Source organism: Crocodylus siamensis, chromosome 3 (assembly GCF_052110815.1).
Source record: "Crocodylus siamensis isolate JL-2025a chromosome 3, ASM5211081v1, whole genome shotgun sequence".
NCBI lineage: Eukaryota > Metazoa > Chordata > Crocodylia > Crocodylidae > Crocodylus > Crocodylus siamensis.
The window spans coordinates 118,135,437-118,148,910 of record NC_143397.1 but is presented as its reverse complement, the minus strand read 5'-3'; the positions used below and the strand labels follow the sequence as shown (position 1 = coordinate 118,148,910).

The 13,474-nt window shown below is 43.3% G+C and overlaps 1 protein-coding gene across 1 annotated transcript in view; it reads left to right on the top strand.

Moving 5' to 3' along the window:
* The window catches only part of CTNNAL1 (catenin alpha like 1), a 126,177-nt gene that overhangs the window by 61,586 nt on the left and 51,117 nt on the right, over positions 1-13,474 (top strand). Inside the window, 3 exon segments of the mRNA XM_090039092.1 lie at positions 116-235; positions 12,267-12,356; positions 12,685-12,855. Of these exon segments, the coding sequence (XP_089895218.1) occupies positions 116-235; positions 12,267-12,356; positions 12,685-12,855 (381 nt within the window).

The window sequence follows — 13,474 nt, the reverse complement described above, 5'->3', positions numbered from 1 at the left end:
TATTAGGACAAGTGTCTGTGAAACTTGAAAGGAAATGACTATTTTATCTCAGTGCTGCAGCTTTAGAGGTTACTGTTGATAACCATCATGATTAATTTCCTTCAATATTTTACAGGTTCTTGCAACAATGGAACAGCTAGAGAAAGTGAGTAGTTTCCAAGAGTTTGTGCAAATATTCAGTCAGTTTGGAAATGAAATGGTGGAGTTCGCCCATTTAACTGGAGACCGACAAAATGTAGGTATTAATAAAACGGTTCAAGGATTTTTGTATGTAATTTTAACTTTTGGCTTGATTTAGCAAGAGTTGGGTTGTTATAAAGCAATTGTAGATTAAAATAAAAGGGTGAACAGTTGGGCCCTTATCCTGCAGACATTTCTAAAACCCAGTTTCCTTTCTCTGCCTGAATGGAAAAATGACCTGTCTAACTAAATTTTTAAAAATTTTTGGGGACACCCTTGGTAAAGCATCCCTTCTGAGCACTTCCATGCACCTTGCTGCATTCGGGCTGGACTCATGCTTTAAGTTTCCTTAAGTCTCTAAACTCCAGCTAACATCTCTGGCATCTGGTTTTTGATAGAGATTGTTTGCTACCCATCCACAGAAAGTGGATCCTTACAGTTCAACTCCCTAGGGCTTGGGACCAGTGCTAAGCCCACCCTCTCCTCCTTCAATCCCTTCTTTGCTTACATACTGTTTTTTTTCCTTGGATCTCCAGTCTTGTGGGAACTCTGGTTTACCATTTACTTTTGTAACATGTAATAGTTGAAGCAAACAACATACACGCTTTGCAGTTCCTAACACAATTGCTCTTTAATTAGATCAATATATTGATCTAAATAAAACACCTGTACAAGTTTCCCTGCCTCTGTGTATTTACCACTCTGGAATGTTTTTTGGATATAGGACAGATTGGGGGTATCTACGTGTTCATTAATGTGCCTTTGCTACTGTGCATTAAGTTTTTAGTACCTCTGACGAGATATTAGATAAAGGTGTAGTAGCAAAGGCGAATGTTTGGGTTTTTTTGGTTTTTTTTTTTTTTTTTGGTGAAGCTTAATGCACAGCAGACTAATTCTACTGCATGTTAGTGTATTAGTACGGTTTTTGCTATGACTCGCTAATACACAGTAGAACAGTCCACTGTGCATTAAGGCATCTTGTATAGATGTGCCTACTTTATCTTTAAAAGAGACTAGGAATCATTGCTTTCCCCCCTTCCCTTCTGCATGGATCTTTTCCTCTGGACCATAGTTTGTTTTCATTCCTGCAGACAGCTTTCTGCATCTGGTATTTTCTTCCTTTTTTCTCTCATATAGCTGGGTAAATAACTGGACAGTTGTACTGTCCAGTCCCCTTCTGTGTAGCATTCTCTGAAGTGAGTAGTGGATTAGAGCGTCCCACCAGGTGATCTCTTGTTTACAGATTGGTGCTGCCCTGGGAATATATGATCATTAGTTTTGCAGCCCTGTTATGAGCTTGGTAGCACTACCCTGTGAAACTTGGGTCAAAATAGACATGGAAAGGTGGCAGATGACCCATATGGAGTTTGCAAACTGATGCATATGCACATCAAATAACCAACTTCAAGAAGCCTTCTGAAGGTTCACATCAACATTACTCACATCACACATAGATGGTGTGAAGGAGTTGGTACAGTGGCACCCTGCTTTCATTCCTGCTGTACTCAAAATTTAAAACAAACTGCCTACAGATACAGCTGCATTTCTCTTCAGGTTGGCTGAGGGAGTCAGTTGACTTGGTGGCTCCTTAGGATCTACTTGGTTTTTGTGTTTTGCTCTGTACGTGTTAGCAGCTCTTCTATTAATTGGGCCCTCCTTTATTTTACAATTTCTTACCCCCTGTGGCGTCTAATAAAGGTGTGCAGATACCTAGGTACCTGTACGGGGTGACTTTGTTCCTGTGGGATTTAAACCCACAACAAATTGGAGACAAGGAAGGGAGGGGCAGGGTTGAAGACAGGCAGAGTTATTCAGTGACTGTTGCACAGCAGCAAGAAGTCAGAGGCAAGAAAGAGCTGCAAAAGTAAGACACAGGTAAAATACCGAAGTGACCCTTTCCTGGGTTATTTGTAGCATATGGTAGAGGCTGTGGGAGGCTCAACCAGTGGCACAACCAGGGTGACAGTCTGGCATGGGCAAACCCAGAGGTGGTTCTGTACATTGAGGGTGGCTGGCAGTGAAGGTCAGCTATGGGTATGCTGAGAGGAGAGTGATGCAGTGGGGAGGAGGGGAGCAGGGAAAAAAACACCTTTCCCCTGGTCGGGACTGTGAGGAGTAGGGGGAACTGTTTGGGAGGGGTTCTGAGCGAAAGGGCCTCCTGGGAGGGGAGGGTTGTGGGGTGAGGGGGCCTATGGAATAGAGGGTCTAAGGCATTATGGGGGTAGAGGCATGTGAGGAATAGTTGAGGTTGGGGGGTGAGAGGTATGGTGAGGGCTGTGGGTCTGAAATGAGATCTGAGAAGGGTGCTGAGCAAGATGGATTATGAGTGAAGGGGGGGCTCTAGGGAATGTAAAGGATTGTAGTGGGGTAAGGGGAATAGTGTGGGGTTGGGCACTGGGGCATGATAGGAATGAATCTGTGCAGAGTGCAGTGGATTCTTGAAGGCAGTAAATGGTCACTTGTAGTTAGGACTGCAGCATGCAACTCTAGTCGGTTTTTACCAGGAGTAAATGTCATCCTAGGTGTTTGTTTGCATGATGTTTAATTACACCAGAAGTGTGCCCAAAACTGTGCCTGTTCAGATTTTCCAAGGTTAAGGCAACTGGGTCAGAGATGAGCCCTGTTTCCTTTAATAGCCTACAGAGATGTAATCCTTTTTTTTTTTCTTTCTCTAATATTTTTTTTATAATCAGAATGGATAGTCAGTGGCTAGAGGAAGAAACTGCAATTTGAAGCTTTACATTTCTCAATAGTAAGAAAGTAATTACATGATGAGATTTTTACAAAATGGAAATAATGGCTTCTTTTGTATGAATAAAATGCTTGATGATTATACAGTATCTAAATGGAAAATGCTATTGACAGGAATAATGTTAAGTATCATTTGTCTCTTCTAAATATGGAGTCCTTCTAGGATTTTCTTTTTATTACTAGATGAACAGAGAAGAGTGCCAATCAGAATGCAGAAGGGATCCCATTTTTAAAAAAAGCATTTATTTTTCTTGAATTTGCCATTCATAGAGACTGTGTGCAAGTTTAGGAGCACAAGGGCTGAAAGAGGCCTTCCAGGCCTTCAGGTACAGTTCCCTGCATTAGCAGGCAATTGCTAACTGAAGGAATCCCTAGAATTACCACTTCAGACCTTCACATAAGGAACAGTATGTGAAATGTCAAGAACACCCAATAACTTGGGGGTGGGGAGGGAAGGGGTGTCAACATTTTTGGCAGGTGTGCCACAGAATTAGCCCTGCACCTTCCCTAAGTGTCACTCCAATCCCTTGCCCCTGCCCAATCTACTACTCTACTTTCTGTTTCCTGCCTTGTGCCTAAACCAATCTGCTGCTCTAATTTCTGCTTCCTGCCCCATCTCCCACTCATGCGTTCACCCACTGCCAATCTAACTTAGAGGAAAAATTCCTGACCTCTAGATTTAAGTACCAGCAGGAGCTTCAGTGCACCCCAGTCAAAAATTTTAGCCTAAACTTTGGTCTATGTCCCAGTGTATTCATGAGGGCCTTCCTGGTCCCAGCTGGTGATAAGTAAAAGTCCTGAAACATGGGCTTATCAGATCTCTTCTATACAATGAGAACGCCAAGCTGGGTACTACAAATATGACTTTACACCATGCACGTCAGAAATCCTTGTCTGGGGACGGATCCAAGGGGAGTGATTCTTGCTGCACACACAGTTTAAAACCAACTGTCTGGAAAAAAACATTGACATTTTTCTTTAATTCGGGTAGGAATGAGGGAATCAATTAACTCCATGGTTCATTGTAATCTACTTTATTCTTTCTAAACACTTAATTCCACGGTGTTAACAACCCTCTCTGTCTAAGTGGTTGGTAATGGGTCCAGTAATCAAGCTATCCTTTCTTCTGCAGTTCTGCTGACTGTTAGGTGCTCTTGGTAATGTAATTCCCATTTCATAGCCTGGCAGACTGTTTTAACTCTAGCTAGAAACATAGACTCTGGTGTGAACATCAGTTTGGGTGTAGAAATAACTTTCAGTGAAGTATTGGATGCATGGTCAGGATGCTCAAGAAGGCTAGATTTTGTTTTATGTTCTAAGAAAGAGATGTAAATTTAATTCTAATGATTACAGGACTAAGAAAACAACATCTTTTGGTGGGTTTTTTTTTTTACCTAGTTTGTGTATTTATACATAATATAGCAAATGTAATGCACATTCCAATAAAGGTTTTCTTTTTGGCTTCCATCTTAAACTAAATACTATAGTCCTAAGCCCTTAGCTTATCAGCAACACTTCTAGTTTATTTTTTTAATGGCAGAAAAATGTTATTTTATATGTGATAAAGTATCACACTGTCTGTGGCCCCCTTTTCAAAATGCTGGATTTGCCCATGTCCTTATACAGTCATAAATCTCCCTTTTTTTAGTATAATATTTTTATTTTAAATTTAGAAGCCTGTGAAGTGAAATATAATATGACCAAATTAAAGATGGTGTTTAGTGCAAACAGTGCTTTTGGTTTATACTTATTTTTCTGAGCTGTTGTTGATAACTCTGAACTGGAATTTTTGGTCATTTCAAATTAATTGCTTTGGCTCTGCCTTGTAGCTCGAGCTCTTCAGGGAAGAATTGTTTTCTAAAACTTTAAAGGGGATATGGTTCTATGGCATCTTCTTTTCTCCCCCTTGGCTCTAGGTTCATTGGGAGTTGAGAATTCTTTCCCATTTTTACTCATGCTCATGTAAACTCAGCTAAAAGTTCTCATTCTTCTTTGGGGAAAAAAACAAACAGAATTCATACCAAATGTGAGAACCTTTGCTAAACTACTTCCAGGTTGTCCATTCTTACAGCTATTGTGCATAGTATTACTCTTGATATCTTTGCTAAATGCAGCTCTACTTTTGAGTTCATATTCTGCTAATCCTATTTTAAGTCATGGGTTGCAGTTTTCACTGAGACAATGATTTATAGTCTCCAGAATATATGTGAATAGAAGACTTTTTTGTTGTTGTTTAATTTTGATCACTGTGCAAGTAACCCTTGATTGAATCTACAGTGTTGTGTCCCTATGAATAATTGGAGAGTCCATCTATCATGACTATATATTTTGGTGTTTGGGGCAGTGGTCAGTGACTATGTGAAATTTTCACTGCATTTTTAACTATAAAGCTGGTCTGTATGTAAAGGAGTCTACTACTTAGTTGAATCCCATTATTACAGGGTCATATATTCATATGCATCTCAAAATTATTTCTTACACTTACTTCAGAGCTTTTTATAAATGTTACTTTTTAAACTTGGCTCATCATTTCACTCAGCCTTTGTTTAGTCCAGATTATACACATATGTACAATCCTTGAAACAAAATATATTTTAAAAATACAAGAATTGTTCACTTGAACAATGTTTTTATTTAAGAGATTTTCTCAATACTTTTCTTCCACAGGGGATTTAAGTAGGCAAAGTGATAAATTTAAAACAATAAGTTACTATGAAACTTTTTTTTGTCCCTAAAAAAATAAAAAATGATGCAACCAAAATTGTGCAAGTAATGTCATTAGTATACCAAATACCCTTTTGAAATGACAATAATGAAAGCAAATGTGGTAGATTTAAAAAGGTAACTGAGGATTATGATCCTTTGTTGTAGAACACATTTCATCCGTCCTATGTGGCAGTAAGGCTAGAGAGTTGAAATTATTTTTCTAGCACAAATAGCATATGTGGATTTTAGATGCAGCTTTTTTTTTACTGTCTTGGCTGCAAAGAGCATATTATCTAAATTTCCTGGAGCTCCTGTAATCTAAATGTTGTATGTAGACTTTAGAGTAAGGGAAATACAGCATAAAAACAAAGTGGTTATACAAATAAAAGTAGGTCTTGGGTAAAGCCAAGAGAAGTGGCGGCAGCATGTGCACAGCTTCTAGCTGCTCAGTCTCAGCACAGCTCCCCTCCCACTGGAAGCTGTGCCCATGCTGCAGCCTTGGAGGAGAAGAGTGGGGGGAGAAGCTTCAGTGGCACAAGTACAGCTTTCAGCTCTTTGGCCCTGTTATAACTCCTCACTGCTGAGCCCCAGTATGATCCTTTGGCCTCATGAGTCAGATCCAGTGGATCTGTTGACTGGATCTGGTCTGTGGAACATACATTGCTAATGCCTGCCATACAGGATACCATGGAGGTTGGTCTGTGTGATACTACCTGCAAACCAGGGGGAGTCCTGAGTACTGGCCTGGGAATAGGGGTGAGTATAGCAGAGTCTAGGGGGGATGAATATGGACAAATGAGGCAACATAGAGAAGCTTCCTCTGTCTTTGTGCCCAATGTGGATGTGCTGGGTTTCTCCCTTCATCTGGAGGCCCTCCATGGCCTGTTTTGTTACATTCAGTAGCTTCTGGTGGCCTCTGCATTCTGTCTGGCCTGAAAGATGCCCCACCTCACCAAGTCAGTATACCAGTTTTGGTGAGGTTCCATCCTGGCCCTCTGCAGCAGCAGCAACAGCCATCCCATCCAATCATGCCAGTCAGTCAGCATCTCCTTCTTTCTGTGTCTTCTGTTATACTGGTGACACTATGCTGAAGTCTTATGCTGTGATCTTAGGATCTTTGTACCTGCTGCTGAGGGAGCTCCACTTGGAGTAGGTGTTGACCTTGAAATGACAACAATGCAACAAGCTCCATTGTTAACCTTTTGTGATATTACAATATAGTGCTGAGCACCTCAACACATCTTTGTGTCCTGTGTCCCATCTTGTAAGCCTATTTACTTTTGCATGACTCCTAGGATAGCAAGTTCCTATGCCAGGTGCTCCAGGACAGGGAACAGATTCCTGGCCCTATGATAGCCTCCCTCCATGAACTCAGCCTGGAGTTCAGTTTGTAGGGCCACAGTAGTATTGGGTTGTGTTTGGGCTCCCCATGGGAGGTCCCTTAGCAGTTTTCTCCCCATAAGCTCCCAGTTGTCTCTCCCAGTGTCTGGGGTGGGTGGCATATAGTAGCTGGTTCCCTTGGCAGGAGTCACAGCAGGGATTCTCCACTGTCCCCCTAATTTTCTAACATGCTTCCTTTTGCACTGATGCTGCCCCTGCTTCCTGTGACCCTGTACCAAAGACTGGAGCTGTTTGGGGTAGCTGAAGGCAGCCCCTCCGTATATGCTCTCCAGTGGCTGGAGAAGATGGTCCAGCCCAAGTTTCCAGGAGCTACCTTTGCACTTTGGGAAAGAAGAAGGCTCCCTTTCAACGAGAAGTACTCTGCTTGACAAAGTCTGCAGAGGAAACTTCGTTACCAGTTGTCAAATGATTGGAAGCTGATGGAGAATGTCATAGAATTCTTCTTTGCCTGTGAGGTGCAGTGAAACTACTGCAATGACAGCAAGCAATACAGGATTTACAGGCTGTGGGCATCCCACCAATAACTGCTACAAGCTTCTTGAGGTTGTGAGCAAAACCTCCCCTGGAAACTGCAAGTTTCACAAGTCAGGCGGCCAAACTGGCCCTACCCACCAGCTTGGACCCCATGTTGCAGACTCCAGGCAGTGCAAGGGGGACCCTGGTAGCCTGCTGACTGCTGGTTGGCACAGATAGTGACTTGAGGTACAGCCAAGAATCTATATCCAGAACCTTTCAAAACCTTTTTGACTTGTAAAAAAAATCTCTGCAATGACTGCCGTCTGGGCTTTGTTTTGTTCTCTGAAGCATGTATATCACTACATTCCTTCCCCCCTATCCCCATTCACTTTTTTCCTTGTTACCAGTAACACCTCAAAATGTGACTTCCTGATGTAGCATGGACTGGACTCTGTCACCAGTTGTCCTTTCCAATCCCACTTTTCTAAAGATTAAAAGACAGTTGGCAACTGAACTCTGATCAAGTGTGGAGTGCTTCATTTTGTCTCCTTCCTCTTGTGATGCACTTTTAAGGGGATGCATTTGCTTTCGTCTCTCCAGCCTGACGCCCTAATTTCTTCCTTTGTTCAGAACTCTTATTTGAAATCAATAACAGACAGACTCTTCCTGGGGAGTTCCTGACATTTCTCCTTTTTCTGCAAGATGGATAGATTTCTAGTTGTGAGCCTGTTAAAATAGTCATGGCACTCTCATCTGCTTATTCCTAAGCACCACATTCTTTTCAAAAAAGCAATTACAGCAGCCTTAAGTAGTAATTCAAATTATTCTTGCGGTAGGATAATTTTTTTTCAAAATAAACCTGGATAGAGAAAGCAAGTACTGGGTTTGTATTGTATGTTTGCTGTTTTATGAAGTACAGGAAACCTTCACCATTTGCAGCGTGAATATTCGAAACCACGCTCTCTCTTTTTGAAAGCTCTTGCAGTGCTTTTCTACATTCCCCCCGCCCCTGCCAGTATCTGCGGGAGCTCCGTGCTTGCTGCCACTGCCCTCCTGACGTATTTGCAGATTTCGCCATTCTCGGGGATCTCTGGAATGTATTCCCTGCAAATGGCAAGGGTCTCCTGTATAAGAATGTCCTGAATCTGCTTTCTTGTCCCCAACAGTTCTTTGCTTGTTGTGAGGATTTTGCTTCATTTCCACATTAGAAATGTCAAATCTTGTCTACCTGTTTAGGTGGGAGTGTTGGATGAGGCCTAAATATTGCTAATTGGTGGCCTAATTAGGAGCGAGGAAAGGGGCAGGAAAGAGTTAAAATTGACACCATTGCTAAAATCTCCAGCTTCCACAAGCAGTGGAAGTATAGGAAAAAAAAGATTAATGGTTGGTTAAGATTGAACGGGGTTTATTGAATTAGGGGTGGGTAGAACAGTGGAAAAATACAAAGAAGAACAAACAAGAATAGGGTAACGACAAACTAACAATATATTTACAAGATCAATCTTTCTTAACTGGCACTCAGTCTGGAACTGCTGGGGTACACGGCCCATGCAGTTGGTGTGGTGAGCAAGGCGAGCAGTGGCACTGTTAATATGTTCATCTTGTCTCTGGGCTGAGATGACAGGTGGGCAAGAACCAAAACATCAGTCATACACTGACAGACAATTTTCTTGCTCTTTTGCACTTGCTTGTACGCTCGCTTGCTAGCTCTCGCACGCTTTCTCTTCCACAATCCCTCCCTACCCAGCTGTCGCAAGGGACAAACACTGGATACAAACAAGCTATGCAGAGGCCGTCTCCTTTTCTCAGTCACAGATCCAACCACAGAGGGGAAACAGATTATTAATAGACACCCACAGGAACAAGTACAGACACACCACAACCACACACCAATTCCAAGCCCATGCTCCGGGACAGGGCATACACCATTCCATTCCACTTCTGGCTGCATTGTTTCTGAATTATAAGAAAAACTCAGACAGCCTGATTTCATCAACTCATTGACGCCCTCCAATCACACCAGGGTGGTTGCAGCTCTTGTCCAGTTGTTCTCTACTGCCAGTAGGACCTGTCAGTCATTCAAGTTGCAACATTCACCTCACCTATCACCAGTCATCTTTGATCCTGTTAGCAACAGTTACCTGTCAGGCATTCCACTCTTCCTGCCAAAACTGGAGCAGCAACTGCACATGTTCTTACAACTTAAGCAGGCAAGAGGTCAAATGTTATGGGTTTCTAGGCCCTTCTCCGTTGAACTCAGTTGAACAGATAGAAACCTGGGGGCTACAGAAGAACACTTTGGAATGAGAGAATTGAGAGTGGGAGCTTTCTGAGTACATAATTGGAAGACCAGTGACATTAATGGTAAAAAGAAACAGCCCTTTTTGCCCAGGATGGATGTTGTCAGTAATACATTAATTAATTAAGCAAATCCATACATATTTTTAAAGGATCTCTAATTCTTCTGAGTAAATTGCTCCAAGAAGTTTATAGTTTCATAGTTAGTAGGGTCAGAAGGGACCTGAGCAGATCATCTAGTCCGACCCCCCCCCCCGCCATGGCAGGAAAGAGTACTGGGGTAAAATGACCCCAGCAAGGTGATTGTCTAGCCTTGTCTTAAAGACCTCCAGGGTAGGAGCCAGCACCACTTCGCTTGGAAGCTGGTTCCAGATCCTAGCTGCCCTGACCATGAAGTAGCGTCTCCTGATGTCTGATCTGAATCTACCCTCTGCCAGCTTGTGACTGTTATTTCTAGTCACTCCTGGTAGCGCTCGGGGGAACAGGGGCTCCCCCAGTGCCTGCTGGTCCCCTCTGACTAGTTTGTAACAAGCCACTAGATCTCCCCTCATCCTTCTCTTGTGGAGTCTGAACAGGTTCAGGTCCCGTAGCCTTTCCTCTTAGGGCCTGCCCTGCTCCCCCTGATCATGCCAGTGGCCCTCCTCTGGACCCTCTCCGTGCTGTCCACATCCCTCTTGAAGTGCGGTGCCCAGAACTGGACCCAGTACTCCAGCTGCAGCCTGACCAGTGCCGCATAGAGGCGGGGGATCACCTCCTTGGACCTGCTTGAGATGCATCTGTGGATGCATGATAAGATGCGGTTGGCCTTCCTGACTGCCTCCCCACACTGCCGGCCCATGTTCATCTTGGAGTCAGTGATGACTCCAAGATCCTTTTCTGCCTCTGTACTGACAAGAAGGGAGTTCCCCAGCCTGTAGGTGTGGTGCTGGTTCTTCCTCCCCAGGTGCATCACCTTGCACTTGTCAGTGTTGAAACCCATCCTGTTCTCATCTGCCCACCCCTGTAACCTGTACAGGTCCGATTGCAGCCTATTCCACCCTTCTAGAGTGCCCACATCCCCCCACATCTTAGTGTCATCAGCAGATTTGAACAGGGTGCTATTTACTGCCTCGTCCAAGTCACTGATGAAGATGTTGAACAGTGCGGGCCTGAGGACTGAGCCCTGGGGGACCCCACTGCCCACATCCCTCCAGGTCAAAAATGACCCATCCACCACCACTCTCTGGGTGCGGCCCTCTGGCCAGTTGGTGACCCATTTAACTGTGTGGGTGTCAACACCACAGTCCCCCAGTTTCTTAATGAGAACGGGGTGGGAGACAGTGTTGAAGGCCTTCTGAAAGTCCAGAAAGACTATGTCCACTGCTACCCCTGCATCTAAGGATTTGGTGATCTGGTCGTAGAAGGGCACCAGGTTGGTTTGACAGGACCTGCTGCTAATGAACCCACATTGATTGCCCTGAAGCAGAAACTCCCCTGCTGGCCCCTCATGGACATGTGCCAGAATAATTTTCTCAAAAAGCTTACCCAGGATTGAGGTAAGACTAACTGGCCTATAGTTCCCCAGGTCTTCCTTCCTCCCTCTTTGAAGATAGGAACCACATTGGCCCTTTTCCAGTTCTCTGGCACCACACCAGAGCACCATGAGTTGGTTAAGATTGGTAAAGCCGTGCCAGGGGTCCCACAATGACCTCAGCTAATTCCCTCAGCGCTCTGGGGTGGAGATTGTCTGGACCAGCTGATTTAAATACATCCAGTCCCTCCAGAAGTGCCCTGACTAGATCCTCACTGACCCTTGGCCTAAGTGCGCCTCCCTTGGGGCCTGAGGGGGGCTTCGTGGGGGTGCTGATCTGGTCCCTGTTTAGGAAAATCGAGGCAAAGAAGTCGTTAAATAGGTTACTTTGTCATCTGGTGTGATGACCAGATTTCCTACCGTGTCTTGCAGGGGCCCCGCGTTACCCAGTACCTTCTTTTTGCTCCCTATGTATTTAAAAAAAGACTTCTTGTCCTTGATCTGGGAAGCTAGTCCCAGCTCCATCTCCGCCTTGGCCTCCCTGACTGCCCCACTGCAGTCCCGAGCAACCGCAGTATAGTCCTCCCTGGTGATGGCCCCTCCCTTCCATTGGGTGTTCTCCTCCCTTTTAGTTAGGAGACATTCCTGGATGCTTTTGGTGAACCATGGGGGCTTTTGTGCTCTCCTGCTCCCTTTTGATCTGTGTTGGGATTACCTCCCTTTGGGCTTGGAGGATCGTCTCCTTAAGAAGCAACCAGCCTTCTCGGACACCTGGCTCCCCTCCCCTTCAGGACCTTAGTGCTTCCCCCATAAGTTCTCTGATAAGATTGATCTTTCAGAATGTAGACATAAAGAAGCCAAAAAAGCAAGATATTTTTCCCTGTGCCAGTCCTTTTCTTTTTTTGTCAGTGGTTAAAATTTCAGCTACTCTCCTGAGAATATTAAATGCTTTCATTTTCTTTAGGATTTAAAGGATGAAAAGAAAAAGGCCAGAATGGCAGCATCTAGGGCTGTTCTTGAAAAATGTACCATGATGCTGCTTACTGCTTCAAAGGTAGGTACTTTCTCTCTCCTTTTTTTTCTTTATCTCTGATAAAGAATAAATTGTGGTAGTTGCCAAGATAAGTAACCCTTTTCCCTAGCTACATTTGTAAAGCTTGCAGCAAAAGCTATTTGAACATAAAATGAATCTATGGAGAGTCTCTTTCCTAAGTAATGCTAAAAAAAAAAAAAAAAAAAAAGTATGAAAAGTATTAGTAGGTTAATTGAAAGAATTTGAAAATATTTACTGTTTTGCATAAGGGTGGGTATAGCAATCAATGCTTGCTTTTCATTATACTTCACGTGCACACTTTTGGATAATGTTAAATTTGCTTTTAAAGACATGTCTGAGACATCCTGACTGTGAATCTGCTCGTGTAAACAAAGAAGGAGTATTTCATCGAATGAGACTAGCTTTGGAGCAAGTAATAGAGATTGTAACTGACTCTAGACCCAATGGAGAAAATGACATGGCCCCTCTCAGTATATACACTGGCATCAAAGAATTCAAGGTAAGGTTAAAGACAGAACCATATAAGCCACCCATGGGTGAGAAAAGGAGCCATTTAAATTCTGAAATGGCACTAGCTGTTTGCCAAATCCCATTTATTTTACTATTGAAGTCACAACTTGGGTCAGTTTTTAGCGTGCCTGATAAATTATGGGGGAACCCATCTGCTACTTCTCTTTTTGTACCTCATGAACCATGTTACTTTATTCCTCTGAGTTATAATGTAATGGACATTACTCAGGCTTTGCCTCTAATAGCAACGATGAAATTGCATCCCAATGAGTTTCAGAACTGCTAATACCACAGTAATAATAGTGGTCAAGATGGGGAAGAAGGATTAGCTGCCCTACCCCACATGATTGGCAGTCAAAAAATGCTTCAAAGATCCATTCTGTGCGACTTAGACTGCGTTTTCTATAGCTTGGAAGAATTATTCCACTACAACTCAAATATAAAAAATAAATGTGTACAACACATTTCTAGTCAGCTCATTGAACAGAAGAATTTTTCTAACAATAGGTTTTGTACAAGGCTTCCAGAAAGTGAAGACAGTTTGACAAAAGGGGGCTATAATTAGCTTGCTGCAACTAAAGTACATCTGCTTAATATTGCAACATCAT